The sequence below is a fragment of the Anas acuta genome, chromosome 1 (assembly GCF_963932015.1).
Source record: "Anas acuta chromosome 1, bAnaAcu1.1, whole genome shotgun sequence".
NCBI lineage: Eukaryota > Metazoa > Chordata > Aves > Anseriformes > Anatidae > Anas > Anas acuta.
Genome location: NC_088979.1, coordinates 158,861,143 through 158,886,864, shown reverse-complemented (window position 1 = coordinate 158,886,864; position 25,722 = coordinate 158,861,143). Strand labels below are relative to the sequence as shown.

The window sequence follows — 25,722 nt, the reverse complement described above, 5'->3', positions numbered from 1 at the left end:
AAACAGACTTGTTCCTTGTAAAGTATCTCATTGGAACAGACAGAATCACAGAAGAGTCCTCCTTCCATGACGTTAATGTCACAGATAGTGAATATATTCCTCAGAAAGAGGTACAAGGTGATCGGAGACGTGTGAGATACAGTCTCAAGATGTAACCTACAAAAGACAGAAAGCAAAAGAGCGGTAAAAGCATGTTAATGATGCTTAAGACATCTCATGCCTGAAATTGCAGTCTTTAATAGTAAAATGATAGACACAAAGGTCTACTACAGGTACTGCTGGAAATGCAGTACCTGTAGTAGTCCTTTACTGCTTTAAATTCCTAGCTTAAAAAAATAAATTAAAGGAATAAGACTCCTTTTCAAACTGTTGTCCACCTTCTAATAACCTAAGACAACTTTTATGTAATTGTTTCATCTAACCCAGTGAAACTTAGTTTGAATTTTCTTTAAAAACTTGGGATGCCACATCTTGTTTATTCTAACCGTCTTCTTTTACATGTTGTCTTTCTGTATTGACAATAATGCATGCAGTTGGGAAGCACACTAAGTATTAATGACAGACTCCTTTTCATCTATTGATGGCTTTTGTTACAAGTTTCAAAATATATTATTTTCTTTTGCCTTTTTGTGCATGTGTGTGCTTTTTTCCCTGGGAATAGGGGTGCATTTGTCCTGCTTTTTCTTCTTCTTTTTTTTTTTTTTCTTACAGCACCAATCCTATTATTTTGAAGTATAAGAAGTAAATTTCTACTTCTCCTTGATTGTGTTTTGTAAAACAGACTGAAACTCAAGAAGGAATATCAAACAGACAAATTCACATGTTTGACATTACCAAGATATCAACAGGGCTTCCAGTTGGAAACAGGAGTTTTCCTTTCCTTCCAGCTCCCTCTACTGTCTAAATTGTCTGTACAGTCATGCTAGTCCAGTTAATTTCTTAGCTACCAAATAGTAAAACTGAAACTGTCTTATTTCAGGTGTCATAGTACAGCTTTGAGAATCTTCCATATTAATTGTATGAAATATGTTAATAATGGTAATAATTGTAGTAATAATAATAATAATAATAATAATGCTTTGCGTTAACTTTTAGAAAAGCAAAATCCCTGAACTGCTTTGCAAAGCTATTTAAAGTTTGCTGTCTTCATTTGATTTATTTGAAAGTAAGTTCATTCAAATGAACATACTTTACCTATAGAAATGTACGTGTTTAAAAAAAAAAAAAAAAAAAAAAAAAGCTTAGAAAAGAAGATAAATGAAGAAAAAATCACAAAGGCCAGACTTGTATTCCTGCATTGTTCTCAGGCCAGGGAAAGATTAAAGACATCCACATAGTCATAAAATAGGATGCCTAGTGATTATCTGCCTAAACCAAAGCAGTCTGTAGGTTGCCTGTAAAACTCAAGCGGCACATAAAGTCAAGACCCTCAGTCAGCTTGCATGCCTGGTATCAGGGACACTGGTGACACTTGAAAGACAGACGGGATACACACCGGTGGTCTGGCTGAGCCCCAGATAACTACACTTCCACACATTAACTTCTCCTGTAACATGCAGCCCATCAAAGCACACACACGACTATACTGTCTGCTTGCATTCAGTGAGAAATGTTGCATTACGATGAGAAAACTGTGGGCTCTGATGCAAGTTTGACAAAATAATACAAAAAAAAAAAAAAAAACTCCAGCTGCATTGCATTGTATGTCTCAGAATAGCTGATTACTGGTTATTCTGTCCATGAAGTGGAAATGGAATTATTATGACCAAACTCTCCCTAATATCTACTGCTTTAAGCTAAGATCTTTTTTACCACAATGTTTCACTGAACCATTAAAAACACATGCAGTAAGGTTGTTTATCATCATTACAGTTTCAAGACTAAGTCAGTCTGTCAAACCTAAACTCAGAGGCTGCAAAACTATTTCTTATCTCCTTCACAAGGTTGCCAAAACTTTCCTAAAGATAGAATTAGTCTTAAAAGAAATGGACACAAGTGAAAAGGATGAATATTTAAGATGTTAATTTATTCCTAAATCATAAGCAGTAGAACAACACTTAAACGGATTCTTTTTGTATTATAGTATTCCATATCTATTATTTCATACAAATCTTTTTTATTATTTATTTACATTTTTTTTAACAGGGAATTAATTTAATTATGTTTTGGTTGAATTACAGTGAATCTAACCACCAAAATTCTAGCTTGGCTTTGCCATAATGAAAATTATATATATATATATATATACACATATATATATATATTCTAAAGTATTTTAGTATGTTTAAAAAATATTGTCAGGTTTATATAGTCACTCCAAAAGAAAACTAACAATCATTTACCCATTTTGTGTGGTGTTCCAGACAAGATTTTCAGAATTTATGAACATTATTGCTCTCTTAATTGGAACTGAAAGTCAAGAATTCAGTGCATATTTTGCATATAAAAATGCATCACATGGTATTAATGGGCAATTTATAAATGTTTCCCAATTATCTAAAGTGATAAAACAATCATTATAAAGAATTAGTAGAGTAAATGCTAGCAGTTCCACAAATATGAAAAATCCTCTTCTAATTATTCAACACTATATCCTTACAACACATTTCACACCTTTTTTGTAGGATGTTTTTCACATCACTAGTCTGAACAAAAATTCACAGCCTGGTACTCTTCAAAATAAAATCTATAATTAACTATTATTTTAATTTTGTTTTTGCCAGTAATTTTGTTTTTACCTGTTTTCAGATATAGTCAAATTACTTCTTGCAGAAATAGCAGCTGTATTGGCAGGCAGTGGAGAAGAATTTGAAACAAAATAATCCCACATTGGTGAAAATGCTTCTCTGGCTAATGTGTAGTTGCCAGTCTGATAGGCTACCTAAAGGGGAAAAAAAAAAAAAAAAAAAAAAAAAAACTTATTTATGTAACTTTTTACAGAAAAAAAATAGATTTCATTTTATATACTTGTTGCTAATTGAAACTAAACTAACAAGTTTCCATGGTCTTCAGGTAAGTAAATGCAACTGCAGGAAAAAGAAAGGTTTTATTCTGATGTATTTGAATTAAATATAGACAGTAGCAATTTGAATCTACTAATACTAATTTGCCTTCATAAGTAGCATCAGGGAAGGCAAGAGTTTCTTGACTGTTAATCAAGGATCTAAGGGTCCTTTATGGAATAGTTTATGTGTTCTGTGCTACAGTTTCTGAAGAGAGATTATTTCGTCTATGTCCATTTTATCTTTGTATTGCTGCAGAATGGTAAAATTATGGTTTGTGTTAATCAAGCTGCTGGCAAGAAAGTCTTGAGTTCTTGCCAGAAGTTTTAGAGCTACCAGTGAAAACAGATTATTACAACCAAATTAAAACATTATGTTTTTATCAAGGAATCTAATCTTACCTGAGTTAGATAAGCTCGAACGGTAGTAGTAGAAAGAGGTGGATAAGCAAGGATTGGTTTAGTTGTTTCCCCAATGGCATCACCGATAAGTTTTCCATCAGAAGAATATGCTGCAACTGCAAATATGTATTTCTCATTGGGATCTAAGCCTCGTATTTCTAAGACGCTTTTTCCATCAGCTGGTATCTATCAATAAAAATATTTTCTGGTTACATCCACAGAATATATCAAAACCAAACACAAAACACTACACTTTTATTGGTAAACAAATCATTTAATACATGTCTGGGATACAATCAAAATATGTTTTGGGTTCTTAAAGACAATGAGAAAACAACAAAATAACAGAAAAAAATTGCTCTGAAATGCAATTGAGCATACAAAGCACATAATCTAACACAAAAGTTAAGTATGAAGACCTGGAGTTTTTCTAAGACATTTTTGTCCATTTGCACATTCACACTATGAGTTTGCATGCTCGCAGGCATCAAGCTGAAGACATTCTAGCTCTGAGCTGTGCTTCAAGGAAAAAAGTATGCGGCTCTCCTCCATATATGCCACATGCATGTATTAGATATGGGCACAGGATGTCTCAAGTCCTCTTAACACCGTTAATACAACTTTAGAATCAAAGATGAGCAGTTTGTGAATACATATATAAAGACAATCTGTTTTGAAGGCCCCCCCCCCTTTTCCTTTTTCCTTCAAGTAATTGTCCATCCACATTTTAACATCATTTCTCAACCCTAAGAGGGTTTTCCAACTTCTGCTCCATAATGAGGATATCTTACATAAAGGTAAGTTTTACTGAAACTATACAAAACTGACAAAGTGATTGAAGCATAACATGAGAATTAGATCATCTTAATGTACCATCAATATAGTGTTCTTATTCAAATACTGGCTGGACTTCATAAGGAGCTCTCTAAACAGCAGAAATCCCTTCAAATACTGTAGTTGAACACTGAACATAAATGTTCACTGAACATAAATGTTCAGTGTTCAACATGAATGTTCAGTGTTATGTTTTGTTGTTTTAAGGATGAGAGAATGACCAGAATGGGTTTTAGCTCTATCTTACCTCTTCTCCTGCATTTGGAAGTTTATTGTTATTTAACCTTACTTTTGAGTTACTTCCACCTGCTACGCAGCCCAAAATACTGTACCATGAAACCTTCAGAGAAAATGAAAACATAACGAGTTGATATAAAGACAGTTATACTATGCCATGCTCATGAAAGCAGATGACTCTCCATTATCCTACCTCTTACCTTGGTCTATCCTAATGCTCAAACTCAGCCCAAAGCATAAACTCTACAGGTCATCCTATAGATCTAAATTCATCAAGACCCCTTATTTGATATTTGCAATGTATTCTTCTAAAGTTGACATAACATTCCGATTCAGCAAATCACTTGAGAAAAAATCCTTAACAGCAGATAACAGAAATGCAGATACAAACCTAGTAATATTTTCTTAACAAGATGTTCTTAGTTCCTATTGAAATCAATGTTTTTCTAATGTCATTGAGCTGTTAATAATCTCACTGGGCATATCATCCACATTTTTCACTATCTTTAATCAAGGAAGAATGTGAGCATGCATACCTCAATCCATGCTCAGTCATGCTCAGTGAGATCAAACTTGAAAACTCATTTTGATTCATCTCTGCTGAACTGGGCAGAAGGATTTCAATAAGTTATGCATCTGATTAAGTTCTCTTGTATTGCACTTCTAGAAAGTTGTACTAAATCAATTTATTTTCAGTAGACCTCAGGTGGGGCAGATGAGGTCATTTATCAAAAATTCTGAAAGACTGAAATGTTCATTTTTCTTGTATTACATGTGATTTGTCTTGTAATGAATCCTGACTCTTTTTTTCAGAAGTCGACATCGAAACAGAGATTATTTTCAGCAAATGAGTAACACTGAGATCAGGAAATTTTACAGTTACTTTGACTTCCAATAAAAAAAAAAAACTATATATATCTAATTAAATGCTGAGAATCCATTTCCAATTAATATCTTCATTTAAAAAATAACCTTTTGTGTTTGCTCAACAGCTATACATCAAAAAAACAAATCTCCTAAAATAGCTCAAATTGTAATAATAATCACATTGCACCATCTAGTGGCCCAATATGTTATATTCACTGTCCTATATCAAACAAAATCAAATATTAACAATTACTAAAAATTATGAAACCCTGGATTTTTAGGACTTTTTTTTTTAATTTTATGTACACTAGGAATACATATGAAAACCTTTTCCAAAATGAATTTTGTTTTAAATTCACTAATCAAACTGCACTAAAAATGTAAGTTATAAATAAAACAGCTGTTCACAGAAACATCCTAAGCACTATTCTCATGATTTGTGTTTCTACTGTTTTTATACATGTTGTAAACATGTTATTATTTTGAAGTAGTTTGTAAAATCACTACGATGATTTCTCTTTCAGGAAAAACTGCAACTAGTGAATTTTCCACACACCTTGTCAGCCTGTTTGAGCCCTTTCTGGGCATATGAAGGAGAGTAACATAATTTGGAACAGTCAGCATGGATTTAGCAAGGGTAAATCATGGCAGACCACCATGATTGGCTTCTGTGACAAAATGACTAGATTTGTGGAGGCAAGGAGAAGAGTAGATGCCATTTACCTGGTCCTTATCAAGGCTTTCAACGCTGTCTCCTCGTATTCTTATAAGCAAGTTAGGATGATACAGTATGGTGCATGAAGAGATAGATGGGTAACACAATGGTTGGAAGATCAGACTCAGAGAGCAGTTGTTAATGGTTCATACACTACTTGAAGGGTACTGGCAAGCAAAGCACTGCAGGGGACCTTGCCATGGAACCTGGCCTGTTGAATATCTTTAGCAATGACCTGAGAAGACTGATCACACACTCACCAGGTTGGCAGATGATGTCAAGCTGAGGGAAACAGTTGATATCTTTGAGGGCAGAGTTGCCATTCATAGAGACCTAAACAGCCCAGAGGAATGGGCCAATATGAACCTCATGAAATTTTATAAGGACGAATACAAAGTCCTGCACCTAGGAAGGAAGGATCTCTTGGAAAAATACAGGCGGGAGACTGATGAGCTGGAGAGCAGCTTTCCTGAAAAGGATCTGGGGGTCGTGCTAGACACCAAGATGAGCATGAGCTAGTGGTGTGCCATGGCAGCAAAGCAGCCTAAAAGCATGTCAACCTGTACAAACAGAAGTACAGTTAGGAGACTGAAGGATCAGTCTCTACTCATGACTTTTTAGACTACATCTAGATACCATGGCCAGTTTTCCTACTGCTCCCCATCATTCTAACAAGAAAGATGTTGAAAAACTAACTAGAGTGGCTGATTACAGAAGAGGGCCAGAAAGAAGAGGCTGGGAGAGCTGGGCTTATTCAGCCCAGAAAAGAGACGGCTTCAGGGCAATTGTCAGGAGCCTTTGAGTGCTGGCAAGAAGGTTATGGAGGGTGATGGTTGGACCAGATGATCTTGAAGGTCTTGTCCACCCTTAGTGATTCTATGATTCTATGAAGAAGATGTAGACAGGCTTTTCACAGTAGTGTATGGTTAGAGGATGAAAAACAACAACCTAAATTGAAACAAGAGATTTCAGCTGTATACAAGGAAAAAAGTTTTCCCCACAAACAGGTTGACCTGTTGGAGGAGACTGTCTAGAGAATTTGTGCAGTCTCCATCCTTGGAGGTTTTCAGAACTGACTGGATAAAGCCCTTAGCAACTTGATGTAATTTCACAGCTGACCCTGCTTTAAGAAGAAAGTTGGCCTAGACACCACTCCTAAGATCCCTTCTGAACTAAGTTATTCTGTGATTCTAAATATTCAACAAAAGGTAGATTTTCTACCTGAACTATGGCACTTTAGCACTTCATTAACAGAGCTTTGAGTGTGGTACTTTCTTGCATCACAAGATCCAACAGCCTTGCATCTCTTCAGAGTGATTAGGCATCTGTCAACACCCTAAGGAAGAGAATGAGCTTTTGACAAGTAGAATAAATGAAAGTTATAAAGCAGAAGCACCAAAGAAGATGATACACAAGATGAAGAAAGTTTCATGCAAATGTGAAGATCAAAATAGTGAGTCACAACTGACTCACAGGATTAAAAAAATGCATACTTAATTAAGTCAGGCTAACATAATTTTCTCAAGACCAACAGAGAAAACTGTGATGGTATAGTATGGCTGAAACAACCTTTTCTCTCTTGTGTTTTGTTTAATATATTTCTTCCACAGTAATTATGACAAATATTACCTGAACATCTGAAGAGAATGGAGCTGGTTTAAATGTCATGGAGCAATGTGATCTACAAAGTAATATAGGTGGAGGAGGAGTTCTGCTTTTTTTCTTGACGTTCATAAATTCTTTGAGACTGTGATACAATGCACTTTGTTCAGCTTCAACTTGCTCAATTAAAGTTAGTGCCTCCTATGATTTAAGTTAAAACAAAAGGGAAAAATATTAAAACATAGCAATCAGACAGATATAAGTCCTAATAAATCATTTTCAAAATGATCTTATAAGAAAAAAAATTACTGCTATGTAGAGACATTTTTATAGAGTTTCATATCCTCATACAATCTAAACTAGTATGAAGGGTACTATTTGTAAGCCTTATATATGCAGATTAGTTTTATATTGTACAATTAAGGGAATGCAGGGTTGCATATCAAAGAGGCAGGGCTAAAGTATCTTCGATTTTGAGAGAACCTACAGGGAAAAAATAAGAGTGGTTACGACTAATGTTGATTAGCAATGGTAAGCAGTGAGGTGAGCAGTGAGATCTTCCTACAAGAAGATACAAAAGAGATACTGACTCTTTTTGAGGAGAGAGCTGAAGACCTAACGTGGAATTGCTGAAGAAGCTACAGAAGTATTAAGACTGTTTTTCTATACTCCAGAAAGATGGAAAATAAATAAAGTCCAGAAATAAAAAAGGGAGGAGAATGCAGACATGAAAAAAGTCGGATTATGCTTGTTCCCTTGTTTAGACAGAGATAGCTGAAAGATGGTTGATGGCCCTAATTCCCATCCTTATCTGTTAATATTAGTTTCTTCTGAAAATTTGTGGGCCTCCTGCACATAGTGATTACATGGCCATTTTCTTGGAAATCAAGGTACAATCTTCTCTAACTGGACTGAGTGGCAAATTGATAGGTTTCTTCACCTTGCTTGCATCATCAGAGTAAAAGAAACTTAAATTGGAAATTTAATATTAAGAATTTAGTACAGTTATGAGTTTCCTTGTAGTACCTGTCCACTGAAAACCAAAGTCATAAAGGTCAGCTACCAGAAATGAGGAGATCGAGGATACCTTGGACAAATTCCATTCTACTGTGAGAGATACATCTTCCTACAATTAGGGTTTTATTTATACCTTTTTAGTACCATACACTGGACAAAAGGTTTAGGCTAAACTGACTGAAAGATAAACTGAAAAAGAAAATCCCATGTTATTGGTTATTCAGGGATAGTCCGATAATCTTGCACCTTGACAGTTCCTTGTTTCTGTCCTCAAGCATTTATAAACCTGTAAAAACAGCCACACTACCACAGATAAACTTAGCTTTGTCCAAAAATGACCAAAAACTAACAAAAGATTTATAGCAAAAAGAGGAGCTAATCTTAATACAGTCATAATCAAATCACATAGCCATCAGATCCTTAATCAGATCACATGAGCATATGCACAGCCCCTCACCACCACCACCACCACCACCCCCCCTCAAGATTCCCTTTTCTATCAGATTTGGGCTGAATTCACCCTCGTGCAAAATGTCAAAGGGAGAATGTAAGATGAAGAATAAGATATAAAATGACTCTTTCCCTCACACAACCATTCAACTTTTGCAATCAGTAATGAGGAACTTCATTGCTTCCTTAAAAATGATACTTTATGGCAAGATGTACTATGATAAAATTTTTAATTAAAAGAATCATAGAGTCATTCTTCCCTGAGGACATGCTTCTTATTAGTGCAAGGATGGATCTGCTCCCAGGGTGGATAAAGATAGTGTTGTGACTGCAAGTGGTACTGGATGACCTATACATCATTAATTGTAGAACTTGGAAGATAATAAATGTGGCAGAGTTGCAAGAGGAGAAAGAATAATCTTATGGTTAAGGAAGCCAAATGTCACTATGATAAACAACATTTTATCCATGCCTCTGCCACGGACTTGCCCTGTGGTAGTAGCTTAATCATTTTAATTGAGTTTTACAGCTGGCTAACAAGAACTACCAGTGTACCCAATTCTGTAAAGACTTGGATGTCTAACTAGACATATAGGGCAGAAAGGATGAATGTAATAACAGAGAAATTAAACAAAGTGAAGGGTACATAATAGCTTAAATAGTTAAGCAGTGTAATGTGCAGCATGACTATAAATATATGACTCAGAAGCTTCCATGCCTGCCAATGGTTAACTACATGAGAAAAGTTATTTCCATGCTTAGCCCCATCCCCCCCCCCAAAAAAAAAAAAAAAAAATTACTTTCCTCTTTTGCAGTGTAATAAGAAGTTTTATACTACATCGTGCTGAGTAAAGTTGAAAAAAATCAATAGATTCCCCTTAAAAGGGTAAAAAATTAAGACCTGGGAAAGTATAGTACAGTCAGTTTTACCTCTGTGCCCAGTAAGATCATGGAGCAGATGCTCCTGGAAACTATGCTAAAGCTTATGGAAAATAAGGAGGTGATTGGTGGCAGCCAACATGGATTCACTAAGACCAGATCATTCCTGACAAATATGGTGGCCTTCTGTGATGGGGATACAGCACTGATGGATAGGGAAAGAGCAACTGGCGTTTTCTACCTGGACTTGTGCAAAGCATTTGATACTGTACCCCCTGATATCCTTGTCTCTAATGGAGAGACATGGCTTTAAAGGATGGACCACTTGATGGGTAAGGAATTGGTTGGATGGTCACACTCAAAGAGTTGTGGTCAATGGCTCAATGTCCAAGTAGAGATCAGTAACAAGCGGTGTTCCTCAGGGGTCAGTACTGGGACCAGCACTGTTTAACAACTTTGTTGGCAAGTTGGACAGTGGGATCAAGTGCACCCTCAGCAAATTTGCCAATGACACCAAGCTGTGTGGTGCAGTCGACACTCAATGGAACAGAAACCATCCAGAGGGACAGAGGGACCTGGACAGGCTTGAGAGGTGGGCCTTTGAAAACACTGTGAGGTTCAAGAAGGCCAAGTGCAAGGTCCTGTGTCTGGGCAGGGGGAATCCCAAGCACAAATACAGGCTGAGTGGAGAATGGATTGAGAGCAGCTCTGAGGAGAAGGACATGGGGGGCTAGCTTGGTGAGAAGCTCAATATGAGCCGGCAATGTGTGCTTGCAGCCCAGAAAGCCAACTGTATCCTGGGCTGCAACAAAAGAAGCATGACCTGCAGGCTGTGTGATTGTCCCACGCCACTCTGCTCCTGTGAGAACCTGCCTGGAGAGCTGTGTTCAGCTCTGGGGCTCCCAGCACAAGAAGGACATGGAGATGTTAGAACAAGTCCAGAGGAGGGCCACAAGGATGATCAAAGAGCTGGAGCACCTCTCCTCTGAAGACGGGCTGAGAGAGCTGGGAGTGTTCAGTGTAGATAAGACAAGGCTCCAGGGAGACCTTATAGCAGCCTTCCAGTACCTAAAGTGGGGCTAAAAGAAAGCAGAGGGACTCTTTGTCAGGGAGTGTAATGATAGGACAAGGAGTAATGGTTTTGATCTAAGAGAAGGTAGATTTAGATTAGACATTAGGAAAAAATTCTTTTCTCAGAGGGTGGTGAGGCCCTGGCACAGGTTGCCCAGAGAAGCTGTGGATGCCCCATCCCTGCAGGTGCTCAAGGCCAGACTGGATGGGGCTTTGGGCAACCTGGTCTAGTGGAAGGTGTCCCTGCCCATGGCAGGGGGTTTACAATTAGAAGAGGATCTTTAAGGTCCCTTCCAACCCAAAATATTTTATGATTCTATGAACTCTATGTAGAGCTCTTGGATGATTTATTATAAAAAAGGCAAAATCCCCTACACAGAAGAATGAAAATATATAAATTTTCTGTTCATGAAGTGAATACTGTCTACCTCAAATTAATTGAGCATATAATTAAATGTTTTATCATAGTACAAATAGATAAAATCGCCATGCTAAGTTTGTCCAAGTAAAGTTAATTCTGACATTTTCTGCCAACTGGCTGCAAATATATTCTTTTACCTACTTCCTTCCCTGTTAAAAGTACATAGAACAAAAATATAATGAAGGTCAACATAAGGCCTTCACCAATATTTGTTTGGGATAACCACACATTTCTTGGGAATTGCTTGTAAGTCTTCATTGGTGACTACAGCTACAACATTCCTATGATATCATTATCTCATATTCATATGTGCTGTATATTTTACAAATATAGTATATTTTTAGCATGTCCTTTCTGGTTCAGTTTTTGCATTCTTCTGAAATAATAATAATTATAATAAAGTCTTAATTATCATGCCTCCAAACTTGGAGCACTTAAGACAAAAACACTTGCTAGTAATTTCTTGTTTAAAATACATATGTCATATATTATATAGCGTGAATTTCAGATATCTCTTGTATAGACTATAAACAAATTTTGTGCTCCATTGATGATAAGTCAATTTGAATGGACATATGTTGGTTACAAAAGTTTCTAATCTCACTTAATGGAACAACTCCCACTGATTTCCTATGACTTTGAAATGAGCCCATGAAGAATATACTTTTAACCTGAATAAATTCCAAAACCTCCAACTTCTGAACTGTTTATTTAATAAGAACCAAATAAAGCCTCTGTGATCATCACCAGTCACAGTAATCCAAGACAATATAGAGATTTGGGGAAAAGTAGGATGATGACGGTTGCAATGGGAAAGAAGAAAACCTGCAAGATACTTTGGCAAGGTACAGGTGATTATGTATTAGAAAACAGCAAAGTCTAGGTGATTAAGTGTAGAAACAAAGTTAATTCCTTTCGGGTTTCCTGTAATATGCACATGTACACAAAATTAGGGGATATCCTCTTTCCTAGTTTTAAGTCCCTTTATTTTTTTCCACCATAAAGGAACTTCTCAAGGAAAAACTGGCAACGGAAGTTAAAAACACTCATTGGCCTTTAAGCTTCTTCCTTTTCAATTCTATTTGTAAGAAGGTGTAATCCAAGTATTAATTTTATAGAACATGAAAAACTATGATAATGTTAAATTATTCCTATGATATGATTTTATTATTACCTCCAGTAGCTGCCTTTGGGAAAAAGTAGTTAACTCTTCAGGGAATATCTGTGCAGCCTTTTGCATCAAAAAGATTGCTCTGGATAGCTTATTCTTTTTTATTTTTCCTATTATATCTGCCTCTGTAAAATAGATATTTTAAGACATTTATAAAACAGCAAGAATCACATATATTTATAAAATCTTAATTAATAAGCTTTACCTGTTAAATAATGGGAATCTTCAATAATCTTCACATGGTAATTGCTAGAATTAAGACTTCTGCCATCCTTTTGAACACCTATATAGGAAGGAAATCCTGAGTCATTCATTCTGATAGTGTCATTGGAAACATTTCAGTGAGAAGCAGATACAGAGTTCTGTAGTAGGGCTCTGCTTCACCTTGTGCTCTTTTCCTTAGTTAAAGGAAAAAATTTTGGACAGATAAAGCCAGTAAAAAAGTTCCACCCTCATGCTCTAGCATCTCTAATAGCTACACTAACATCACAGGAAAAGAAAGAACATGTTTAATCACAGGGAGCAGTTCACATGGGAACCGTAGTGTCAAGCTAACACTATCTTTTAATTAAAAAAAAAAAAAAAAAGGAAGAACAGCAGCACTCTTTCAGGAGATATTTGGCAAGAGTGGGAATTCTGCTGACTTGGAAGAGTTAAGAACAACTTTATAGGAGTAGAAACTGAGATTACAAAGAGCACTGATTAAAATATTCAAGCCCCGTTCTTCAGAGAAAAATTTCCTGCATTACAGGAAAAAAAAAAGTCTACATCACATTCTCTAATTCTCTCTTATTGACTGAAACTTCTTAACTGAAAATATATTATAAATAAAACATCTTAACAAATTGCCTAGGAATCAAAACCAGTAGCTGTTAGCAAAGTTTAACTCCTATTGATTTGGTATAGATTAGAGATATGTATCATGGTAAATCAAAATTCTACAAATTCAGTTATTATTTCTGTCTGTATGCACCAAGCACCAAGTGCCCTACAATTGCACTTCCTCAGAAAATAAATGCTCCTTTATTTCTTAGTATCACAAAATACATTAACAGAGGACTGTAAGCAACCTATGAAGATCATTTAGCATTATTGCAACTTACCTTGTGTCAGTTTAAGAAGTTTCACAGCTATTCGATGTTGGGCCTGAATAAGCTCCAGATGTAAATCCATTAAAAAATTATTACCTGTTCCTGTCTTATCATTACCCAAACCCAAAACAGAATTCAAATTCTGGCCATTTGAGTCCACCTAATAAATAGAAAGTGGTAGTTAAGCAAGCACAAACTTATTTCAGTAAATTGACGAACTCTGAAATTTTATCATAACTGCAGTATTTAAACTTAATGACTGCAGTATGCAGTCATTAAAGAAAGCACAGAAGAACAACATCTAGACATAGAGAAGCATGGATAACTGACAAAGAATAGACAAAAATTGGCAATCAATAGAAAACAGGATTAATAATAAATATGAAACTGTAGAAAATTTTGGTTTATTTTGTTATCAGTCCACAAAACAAAGATCATGTTGGTGTAGAATTTAGAAAAGCTGGGTTCCCTCCAACAGCCAAAATTACTTATAATAATGAATAGTTGCAAACAAATGAATAGGATTTCTGTTTCTGCAATATAGAAGAAAACTACAAATTATATTTATTTCCAAACAAAAAGAAAACCTAAAAGAATTCATAGCTTCTTACTGAATGAGAAAATGTTATGAATTTATTTTTTCTGTTCTCTACTTACATGGGACCAAAAAATGATGTTCATTTGATAATACGAAGATTTATAAGAAAGAAGAAAATATGAGTTTCATGTCCAATCCAATATATTATTTATAGACTTTGTTGCCATGTAGCTTTTTGTAGAATTTACCTTTGTACAGCAGTTGTCAAATATTGACGTTCCATCTGGTAGAAGGGTCATTAAGTGAGATTTGTTGATTTCATTAATTGCTTTTTCAAGATTTTCATAAGCAAATTGTAACTGTTCCATAGGACTTTTCTAAGATGAAAATGAAATTTTAATAACTTAGGATGAATTTTCCCTAAGTTCTTAAAATACAATTTACTAAGTCAAAGAGTCTAGTTCATAGCAGAATGAAAATGAATTTGGAGAAATAAGTTTACAAACAGTATTATTCACAAGTAATTTTATAACGCTCCATTAGGTGTTATGAAAACACTGGCATCTCAGAAACCAACTCCTGAAAGTAGACTGTCACTGAATTGAAGCTTCTCCATGTGTTAAGGCATTAAGACATTACTGACAAAATTCCTGAATCCTCAAACAGATGCATGTCTTTTCTTCTTGTTGTTTTTTATTAAGTAATGATGAACTATTTGATTTGACATTACTGCACAGTGCTGAGTACTGAACACATTAAACAAAGCAAGGATTCCCAGGATGTTCCATCAATTCCACATCACCCTTACAAAAACAATCAAAAGCAAAATCCAAAATATCTCCCTAAATGAAGCAAGGATAAAGTTTGTGTGATCTTAAAAGGATGTGTTATTAAACCTTTTAAAGCTTGTACTATGCATTGACATGAAAGTCTAGAAATCAGTATGATCATGTTGAAAAAAACATTTCAAATAAATTTTTTCCATATCACAGATGTCTATTAAAGACTACACAAAGATTTTCAGATTTTATTTAATTTGAAAAAATATTTTTTTTTCCTCTGCACTAGAATGATTACATTAATCATTTCAACTTTGTAAAACTAAATACAAGATAGTATGAAAATGCTTCAAGCGGGAATAAGTGTTCTTATGCTATCCAAAAAAGCCGTATTAATGAAAACAAATTAGACATTACCATCAATATTTCAGGAATATCACGGGTTTCATCTTCTGTGAGAGAGACACTTCTTTTTCCTTTTTTATCTGAAAAAAAAAACAGAAAGTGAAATGAAATGTGTTCAATTTTATTACTGTTTGATTAGAGCTACCACTAACTTTAGAGTCTGGCAATAATTTATTTCTTTGGTACTAGACTACAGGAGATAATTATATTGTTTCCTGAAAAGATTTTCAGGGTTTAAACACTATAGTTACCCATGTACAATTATAATAATTTAGTATAAGATTATCTAATGAAGTTGCTTTTTCAAATGTACCCTATATTTCATAGTAACATTAGACTGAAACCAATAAAAATAGGACTCATTTCATAGTTCCTTACACTGTTATAGCATTCACATATATTTTGATTAATTTTAAAATGAAAAATCAAATTTTCTGTAATTCACAAGTGTTTTAATGATAATTTAACCTGTAGGGTGGTTTGTAAATATGTAAGGTCACATTTTTTGTTACATAATATTTCAGTTTAATATTCCTTGAAGGGGTATTATCACCCTTTTAACATTCATTTCGATTCTTTAAATTATTTTCTTTTATAAAAAATTTACCCAGGCTTATGTCTTTCTTTCCAAAACAAGAGGAAGCAGCTTCTTTGCTCTCAATTGCAGCTCTCAACTTTTTGCCAAAATAAATGTTTGCCCTTTCAGAGGGACAACCTTTTGGTCACTCCTGAGCTCTGCACCTTGTCTGCCTATTTATTTCTGCTTTTCTGTAGATTCTTCTCATATATAAGAAAATCTGTATTCACTCAGCATTCATTCAGTTAAAAAACTCACACTAAACATGTGTTTGACTGGCTTTTCAACTGCCTGTTTTGAATCAACTATTCAGCTTTTTACCTCCAAAAAAAAAGCATTTACACTTAGTGAAAAAGAGTAATTGTTATGCTGCAATGAGGATTCATCCAATCTCCATCCGAATGGTATGATTTTCATAACCAGCAAAAAACAACTCCTACTCTACCTTATAATAGAATAGTAGTGTACCAAGATTTTCTTACTTTCAAAAATACAAAATGTACTGTCATTCTCTTCTGTTCCTAGGTATGCTTTAAAAGGGTCTTTAACATCTACTCTTTAGCTATTGTAAACCAATTATGAAAAATAGCAATAATATTACAAGACCCTACATCTGCAAAAGAGAATTTTCAAAATTATATCTAAATATTCATATTTTACAGTGTTAGTGAGGTTTTTTAAGGAAATATGTTTAATGTTACTGCTTTATATCCCAATGACATCAGCCAAGTTCATTTTCAAAGACAATTAAATCCCTATACAAAAATCAATACTTGTGTAGACAAGAGATGGAAATTAATCACCCAATAAAAGCAAACGCTTCAGTATGCAGTCAATGTTTCCCTCTTTTGCTTGCACTGTCCTTAGTCAACCAACATCTGAGCACTCCAAATGAGCCACAGCACATACTGCCTTCTGCCTAGCCAATATTCAGAAAACTTATGGATGATCTGAGGCTACTAAGAAGGGGCTAAGAGACATATAAAAAAAAACTGTGTAGAAGATGAGTCATAAAAGGGACTCAAAATGGGACTAGTTCAATAGAACTGGAAATGGAAGGAAATAAGACATAAATCCTTTGAAAATCAGGTTTCGCTACATCTGATTATGAATGAAATTGTGTTTACAAAAATTTATCATACTACGCTACACAATCTCTTTACAATTATTTTTGAATATGTATATTTGTCAAAGCTTTTAATTCTTAAAAAAAATCTTTAAAAGTTTCTTGAAAGTAGCTTGAAAGAATGTTATTTTTTTGTTGAAAGCTTTACCTGTTTTTTTCTTAGATTCACTTGTAGAATCAGCTGTATTTTCCAATATTGCAGTTAGATTTAAGGTTACCTCTATTACCATTACAACATCAGTGTCTGCTATGTTACTCTTCTGAATTACTTCATTTATTATCCAGAGTACATAAACCCACTAAAAAAAAAAAAAAAAGGAGGGAAAGAAAAAAAGAAACAAAACAGATTAAAACAGTTTTTGAAGATATTTTGAAGATATATTGCAGAGGCAGAAACACTTTTGCACTCAAAAAAAAAAATGTAAAAAAAAAAATAATCATAAACCTTACCACAACTCCTTTCCTGTACTTGTTTGGTTTTTTTTTGTTGCTCGTTTGTGGTTTTTTTTGAATGCCACCACTCTATTTCTTTAGACAGAACACAGTTTTTGTTTTGTTTTGTTTCTTTACTTTTAAAAATCAATTATTTTTTATTATTCTAGAAAGGTTACAGAACATCCTACCGGCACAACCTTTGTATCTTGTCATAGTGCAGTAAGCGTTACAGTAGATATGATCATGTACCTCTCTCCTTTGCCCATCTCCTCCCATTTAAACAGCATAAGAGACCTGAATGCTCCTATTGTACATGCAGAGGAAATTAACTATAAGCTACATTCTGGTGAATCTCATTTTTTTTATAGGGATCAAGGTCACAAAACACACTCCTCCAGAAACTGTTTGGTCTACATCAACTATTTACTGGTAGCCCTGTGAAACTACTAACTTATCCTTTACATGATAACATTTCACCAATAGCTTTACAGTCTCAGGAAAAGTTCAAGATAAGGCTGTGGCTCTATCAAGTGGGCCAAATACTGTTAACATCCACCTCCCTTCTATTAAGCTATAAGGTTTCTGATACTGTTTTCAATTATCTAGGGAATTTTCTTGAACTATACGCATGCTTTCCACCACAACACACAAAATGCTGCTTCTCACAGCATGTCCAAATGCTTTCACTATTTTAGCTTCTTTCTGTGATGCCCCACTGGCCAACAGTGGGTTATTTTACTGGAAAAAGGTAAGAGATATTTTGATATGGCATATAGGAGCGAATTCTGTTCAGAGTGCATGTACAATCCACATTTTCAGTGAATTCAATTTATCTGCATTTTACCATATGAAAATGTACTTAGATTGGAGACAAACCAGTATTTTATCTTGGCTTTACTACAGCAGACAAAACTCATATTAAGAGAAACACATTATAATAAAGAAGTACTTTGCAAGCTTTGTAATTGTGGATACATCTAAAGTATCCACTTCCACTTGTTTGGATTTGCTGAAGTCCCGTTTTACATTTCTGCCACAAAAACGTTATTACATCAAAAAGTATTTCTTTGTCAGGTTGCATATTCTAGAAAAAAGAAAAAAAAAAAAAAACATAATTGTAGAAACAGGTATGTATACACAGTACATAAGCACTGAAAAGTTTTCAAAGTAAGTAAATAAATCAGTATCATATTTATCTTCATTATAAGGGTGACAACATTTTGAAAGCTTATGAAATACATGCTTTTTTAAAGTAGTTTCTCATAGACCACCCAAGCTTTTCTTTTCCTGACAATATGGGTTTAGCAGCTTTTATTATTATTAATGTTTCCTTTTTTATTGTCAAGCTTTTAGAAGTGATACAGGCAAAGAAAGCAGTGAAATTAAACTTACGTGGGAGAGGACATTAAGTATCTGTGAAATGCTATAATAGTCAACACATTGTGGGAAAACTAGAATGTATTTTAACAGGTATATTAACCTAGGGAATTGTTTTATTTGAGTATTTAAATATTTGCAGAAGGAGATCTAAATTAGAAGGCTTTATTTTGCATTGACAGCAAGGACTTCCATGGGTTGTTGGTACATCTCAGATGAAGTAGCACTGAAGAACAACTAAAAAAAACAGGTTGCAGTGGAATATCTAACAACTGAAAGAATTTTTAAAACATATCTACACTTTATGAAAAGAATAATTAACAAATTGAAAACTCCATGCAGTTAACCTCCTAATTAACACACCTTAAAAGGCAAGAGAGCCTATCTACACTGTGTTAACACCTTCTAAGCAGTGATAAAGGATCAGTACATGTTCGCTGTCATTTATACCAGAGTTGGACTAGTATCCCAAGTACAATGAAACTCAAGACCACTATATCCATACAATCATGCATCTGAATGTACATGAGTATAAGATTTCATGTATATTGGGTATTGCGGAAGAATTAATTTTACAGTGAAGACATGCAAAATGTTAGCAGAAGTTTTTGTTTTTGTTTTTTACTAAGGATGTTTTTCTTTAGTCTATTGTAAAACAAATTATAACTAACTGTATTTTTTTTTCTCATGGTGGCAAATAAAGGAAAATCTCAGACTGAGTAAGTAAACTACAAGTGGTTATTCTGGGAATAAACCATTAGGTATAGAATGGTGTTATTTTGTAGTAGAGACTTCAGTGCAGGTAAGTCCCACTCCTCTTGGTTTTGTTGTTGATGTTGCTTCTTAGTTTGCTTTCTGTGAGAATTTACTGTTAACTGAAGGCATACAGCTGCTATAAAGGCATTTTCATTCCTTAGGCTCTCATTTGTATAAATATTGCAGAAATGAGCATTTTTGCCCATCTAAATCAAATATACTGAAAGAAGTATGATTTCTGATTGGTAGAAACATGTAATTAAGTCTATGGTTTTCCAAATTGATTTAGTATCTATTAAACGTTTGTAGCCTGATTACATATCTCCAATAAAATTATAAAATCTCCAATAAAATTATAAATAAAATAATATAAATTATAAAGATAAATAAAAACTATAATCAAAACTTGATTACATATTAGAGGTGTGTTTTTTTCTTTTTCACTATTTTATTTTTTAGCTGTAGTTTGTAAATGCAACTGATTCCTGTGTTCTTAAATAATGCACATTCATTACAGATTAAGTAATTAATTCAGAAATGTCTCTACTTCTGTTATACCTGTTTAGATGTGGAGACACAGGAAAATACTGTTGTTGCCAAAACGGTAAGTTCGTGAGAAGGCTCTGCATACTTTAAGGAACCCTCTACATTCAATGTTTATCAAAAAGGGAAAAAAGAAATAGCAAGACATTATTTCTAGTTACAAACCTAAGTTTGAACACATTTCAGTGAATTCACTTACAAATTTATGCCAGCAGATAATGTGGTTAAGAAATAGTAAATTCAGAGGGGACAGATATTCCCATGTTTACTCACTTTTTGTGAAAAGTGAACATTGCTATTTTTTGAAATAGAATTTTCCAGATATTGGAATTTTGTTTGGAATGTCATAGAATTAAATTAGTTAATTCAGTAAGTTTTTCTTGCTTTGATGGCAAGAAAATTTAAATAAATGTATACTTAAGTATATAAAAGTATAAGAATGAGCAAAAGAAAGTCAAACATAGCTGTTTCACTTTTTCTCCTGAAAAATCTGTTACATTCATTCATATTACATCTTTGCATGTAACAAGATGCATATCTAATCAGGTCATTTCACATTTGAGAAAAACAGTATAAACTCAGATTTGGCAAATGAAAATTGGACAAAAATCCGTAAGTTACAATTTGTCAATTGCTGTTGTTTGTTTGTTTTTTCACACAATACTGTATGCACCATATAATATAGTTTCCAAACAATAAACATAATTTGTTGCTGCAAAAATATTTGAAATGCAAACACAGCTATAACTGAACAACACTCACTTCTTAATGTTTGTTTCTTATCAGAACCACGAGGCACCCTAGCTTCTCTGGTAGTAGGTTCAGTAACAGAAAAGCCACATTTAAATTTTCTTGGAAATAGTAAAGGTTGCATTAGTGTCAGAAGTTTCAGTTCCATTTCTGCCTTCTTCCATCTTGGGTCATCTTGAGCCTAATTGATAGAAACAATGAATGGAAATTTGTCTTAAAAATGCGTAAATTGAATACTCCTCCTTACCCACAAAGGAAAAGGCTACATAAAGAGTGTCTAATTAGCATCATGATTACCTGAAGAAAATTAGTAACAAATTCAACAGCAGAATCAAACACATCCCACTCCTCATAGCTGAAAGCCAATTTTATAAATTTCACAGCAGCATCTCCAGGCACCCCCTTTTCTTCTGCAATGATGACAAAAAATATTTAGTCTTTAATATTTTACATATAGGTGTATTCAGAAGTTTAATTTAAGCAATAATTTGGGTATTATAAAAGCAAAGAGAAAACCGTAGTCAGCATAATCTTGAAGGATTTCTTAACAATTCTACAATACAATAGCTTCATTATTTTGTTGTAATGCCTCCACTTATGCACTGCTGTAATGATGTATCTGCACTGTCCTGTTACATTCAAAAGAGGCTGTGCTACTTAGTAATGTTTCTGTGTAGAGGATATCAAGGACTTAGTCCTCCCTGTGGCAGAAAGAGCTTAAATCTGGGTATCCTCCCACAGCGATACTTCTTCCCAGCAATTTACTAAAAAATAATGAATAGAAACATAAACATCTTCTTGCAAGATGGCTGAGCATTTCTCATTACTGTATTAGAAAATATGTAATGTACACCTAGGGTGTCTATTTTCTCATGCTTCAAGTTTATTCAAACCACAGTAAGGAAGAAAAGGGACTTCCTGATCCTTAGATCTCTAAGCACATGGCTTAGCTATTATATTCATCAGTGTCCTACAGTCCTAAGAATGTTCCACAGTTGTCGTATTAGCTGGGCACATGGTCACTCAGCTAAAAGATATATTGACTTAGTAATTACTCATTTTCTGAAGCAGCACAATGGTTGGTCCAAGGATCTCCAAGAAGCTTATGGCAACCATTCTGTTACCACATCTCACTTCTATTTTTGAATGTATATCTCACTTGAAGAGAAGAGCATTTTGCAATCTCTTTATGAATACAACTGCTTCTAACGTGTTCTGCTCACTAAGCATTTGCACTGTTGGGTCCTTTGAAAACTGAAAGCTAGTTTACCTGTTAGTATCAACTGCAGAAGGGTTGATGATGCATTAATTGTACCAAAATTATCAGTGCAATGACTTCCTTGAATACCAGTAGTGCTCATTCCACCTTTAAAATAGACAATTCATTACGTCAGTCTATTTGACCTGTTATAGTACAATTAGCCAGTAACAATATCATGTAAATATGATTCTGAAGTGTATTTAGTCTCTATAGATTCTTTTATTAACAGAATATCTTTCTACCTGTAGCTATATTTAGACCATAGCCGAGCAAAAACATTTTGGAAGGAATCCTCAAGTCCAATGTTTTTCTCAAGTTTTATATCTATCTTTGAGTGTATTAAAAAAAAAAAAAAAAAATCAAAACCCATTGTGGTGGATTGACCTTGGCTGCCTGTCAGATGGCCACCCAGACATTCTCTCACTTCCTCTCTTCAACAGGACAGGAGAAAGTAAGATGGAAAAGCTTGTGGATAAGGATCAAGTCAGTTTAATACATAAAAGCACAATCTGTATGTGCAAGCAATGTGAAAAAGAGGATTTTTTTTGCTACTTCCCATTGGTAGGCAGATGTCCAGCTACTTCCTGGAAAGGGGCCTCAGTATACATAGCAGTTCCTTGGGAAAGCAAACACTATAAGCACTAATGTCTCCCTATCCACTCCCTTTCCCTTGACTTCTTATTGCTGGTCTTACGGTATGAAATACTGTAGATTATTGCTGATATAACAGACAACAGAATTTGGCCCTTTATCTTAAAGTTTATAAAGGTAAAAAAAGAATGTCTGCCTTGACAGGTGCTATTGTTCTAAATGAAATATATGCCTTCAGGCAAGTTCTTTCTCTTATAGCAAAGGAAAAAAAAAAAAAAAACGGAGGTCTGGGCTGCTCTCCAACATTTTTTTTTTTTTGGTTCTTTATGCTGTTACCTGAGAGGATTTCCAGGCCTGCAAAAAAAAGCTCTGAAATGACATCACGAATTTCAATTTCATCAGGAACGGGAGGAGCTGGGCGCAGCACATGCCTACTGCTATCAGACAGAGCTTCCAGGATGGCAAGGAACTGAGCTGCAGTACAGTCAAACATTTCTGTCAGCAGACGTTCAGTAGTAGTGCGAGGCCATGACAGCTGAGTAGGAAAAAGTAACGTAAGCTTTGTAATAGCTAAACCCAGTTACAAAAAAGCAAGATTTCTTTCAAAACAGTTCTCCTTCAGAAAGAAAGAACATTTTTAAAACAGAAAATAATATGCTGTAAAATAAATTGTTATGAATTTCATGCTTCAAAGGCATAGCAAAGCCTCATGCTAAGTGGGTACAGTACTTAAGAAGTTTCATAATTTCTTAACAACCACACAACTGCTGTATGGCTTTTCACTTAGGAAATATAACAGTAGAAATTATGAGTAAAAGTGTAGTAAGGCCACACAGTTCAAAGTCACACAGATCTTTCCTTATAACGATACAAACTTTATCATCAGGAGCGAAGTACTACACACTTACCAGAAAATCAGAGAAAGATTGGGATGCTCAGCACTGCAGTGAGAGCAAAATGTCGTTCTCTTTACTGACTTGCATGTTTTCAAATAGCATAACACAAAAACATAACATGCAATGCACAACACACCAAGAAAAAAAAAAAAAAAAGTTGGTCTCTTCCACTATTGACAGAGATCTACATAAGAAAATATTTCAGCGTTTTATTTGTGTCCTGTTTACATGATTGTTACTTCACTAACCACACTGCTACCACACAAAGTAAATCAGAGACACAGCATTTACAAGCATTGCTTATTACTCCATCAACATTTCAGTTCTATTTATTTACCACTTTCCCAAATAAAAACACTTCAGAATGGTTTCTAGGTACATTTAACAAGACAAAATCGGGGGAATTTCCTTCTCACTTTGCTGCATCCACATCTTCTATTTTAGCTTCCAAATTAATATCTAAAGACAAGCTCAGATGTGTACATGATGGAAAAAAAAGACTAATCTCTTCAAGATTAGTCTTGAACATGCTTAGGTTTGGTCCCTAACTTAGGTAACAGGTAATTTCCATTAAGTGAGGGTTGGAACAAAATCGTTGTGCAGTGCACTATCAATTATGGCTCAAGTCAATGATTTGAAAGCAAGGTATCAGATAATCTTCTATAAAGCTTTGATGTGTAAGTTATGTAAAAGCAGTATTCAGTGTAATCGGATTGTATCTGTAGCATATTGGTATAACTTCATTATAATTTTATTATTAAATTATCAAATGAACAATCTCAGTTACTTCTGATACAATACAGTCACAGCCCAATACAGTCACACAAAAGAGCCTTTTTTTTTTTTTTTTTTAATAATTCTTACACCAGTGGATCACTCATCTTTAACAATGGCTGAAAGGAACACAATGGACTAGTGATATTTAGGGGAATTAATTACCTCTTTAAAGGTCTACATTTTATTCTGGATACCTTTCTCTAACTCATGGTATCTTGCAGAAAAATAAGTGGTCTTCATAAACAAACAAACACTGTAGCATTTTTTCAAAGTACCCCCTTTATCTTCACAGTAATTGAACACAGCAAAGCAAACCCACATACACTTGGTATGAATTTGAACAAAATTTCTCTTTTTGTTAATGTAACTGTTAAAGGAAAAAAATGCTATAAAATGAATTTTTCCCCATAGAATTAATTGCTACATTTTCTCTCCTTTGAAGTTTATTCTACATTTTAATGATAGATTATGTTAATAATGAAACTGAGTGATGAGAGCCTTCTCCTTGTGAGCAGCACTATGTGTATTAAGCAGAATTATATCATATACTCATCACCTGCAAATAGTAAACAAAGATAGGGATTATACAAAATGTTAAACTTACATTTTGTGCTTCTTTCAGGCTAACTCTTAACTTAGGTCGAAAGTAGTTTTTTGGTTTTCTTCTGGATTCATATACTGCTCTTTTGAAAATCATTACTGACATCTGGCACAAAGGAAAAAATAACTGTGTTATGTGCTCTGCTCATAAAGATTGTAGCTACTGTAACTGTTAATAATTAATTTCAAAATGATACCTTAAGAGTGGCCTCTCTAAAAATCTTTCTCGTTTCTGAATTTTCTTGAGAAGAACTGATATTTTCTAATTGCTTCAGTTCATCAATTTTAATCAGACCACGGCGAGCAAATACCTGTCCAAAGTATTAAAAAAACAAAAACAAAACTGAAACTGATACTATGCTTTTCTGTTCTGATTGTTGGGGTGTAATTTCAGAGTCACATCATTCTTGAATTCAGACAACTGCAAAGGACTGCAGTGAAAGCCAGGTCATGAGCAATAGTTGAAAAGAAAAAGAAAACCTTTGCAAAATGTCTTTTGTATATCTGCATGGGGATTGATCACAACTTAATGCTAGAAATCTGTGACTATTAT

The 25,722-nt window shown here is 34.4% G+C and overlaps 1 protein-coding gene across 1 annotated transcript in view; it reads right to left on the bottom strand.

Moving 5' to 3' along the window:
* The window catches only part of CFAP54 (cilia and flagella associated protein 54), a 109,853-nt gene that overhangs the window by 68,092 nt on the left and 16,039 nt on the right, over positions 1-25,722 (bottom strand). The window contains exons 7-25 of the mRNA XM_068658827.1: positions 25,367-25,480; positions 25,174-25,275; positions 23,233-23,431; positions 22,315-22,410; positions 21,342-21,454; positions 21,057-21,225; positions 20,310-20,395; positions 18,568-18,702; positions 17,332-17,482; positions 15,493-15,560; positions 14,545-14,673; positions 13,771-13,918; positions 12,873-12,950; positions 12,671-12,792; positions 7,686-7,859; positions 4,485-4,577; positions 3,404-3,589; positions 2,739-2,881; positions 9-156 (exon numbers count right to left, since the gene is read on the bottom strand). Coding sequence (XP_068514928.1) covers positions 9-156; positions 2,739-2,881; positions 3,404-3,589; positions 4,485-4,577; positions 7,686-7,859; positions 12,671-12,792; positions 12,873-12,950; positions 13,771-13,918; positions 14,545-14,673; positions 15,493-15,560; positions 17,332-17,482; positions 18,568-18,702; positions 20,310-20,395; positions 21,057-21,225; positions 21,342-21,454; positions 22,315-22,410; positions 23,233-23,431; positions 25,174-25,275; positions 25,367-25,480 — 2,454 coding nt within the window. The remainder of the gene's footprint in view (positions 1-8; positions 157-2,738; positions 2,882-3,403; positions 3,590-4,484; positions 4,578-7,685; positions 7,860-12,670; positions 12,793-12,872; positions 12,951-13,770; positions 13,919-14,544; positions 14,674-15,492; positions 15,561-17,331; positions 17,483-18,567; positions 18,703-20,309; positions 20,396-21,056; positions 21,226-21,341; positions 21,455-22,314; positions 22,411-23,232; positions 23,432-25,173; positions 25,276-25,366; positions 25,481-25,722) is intronic.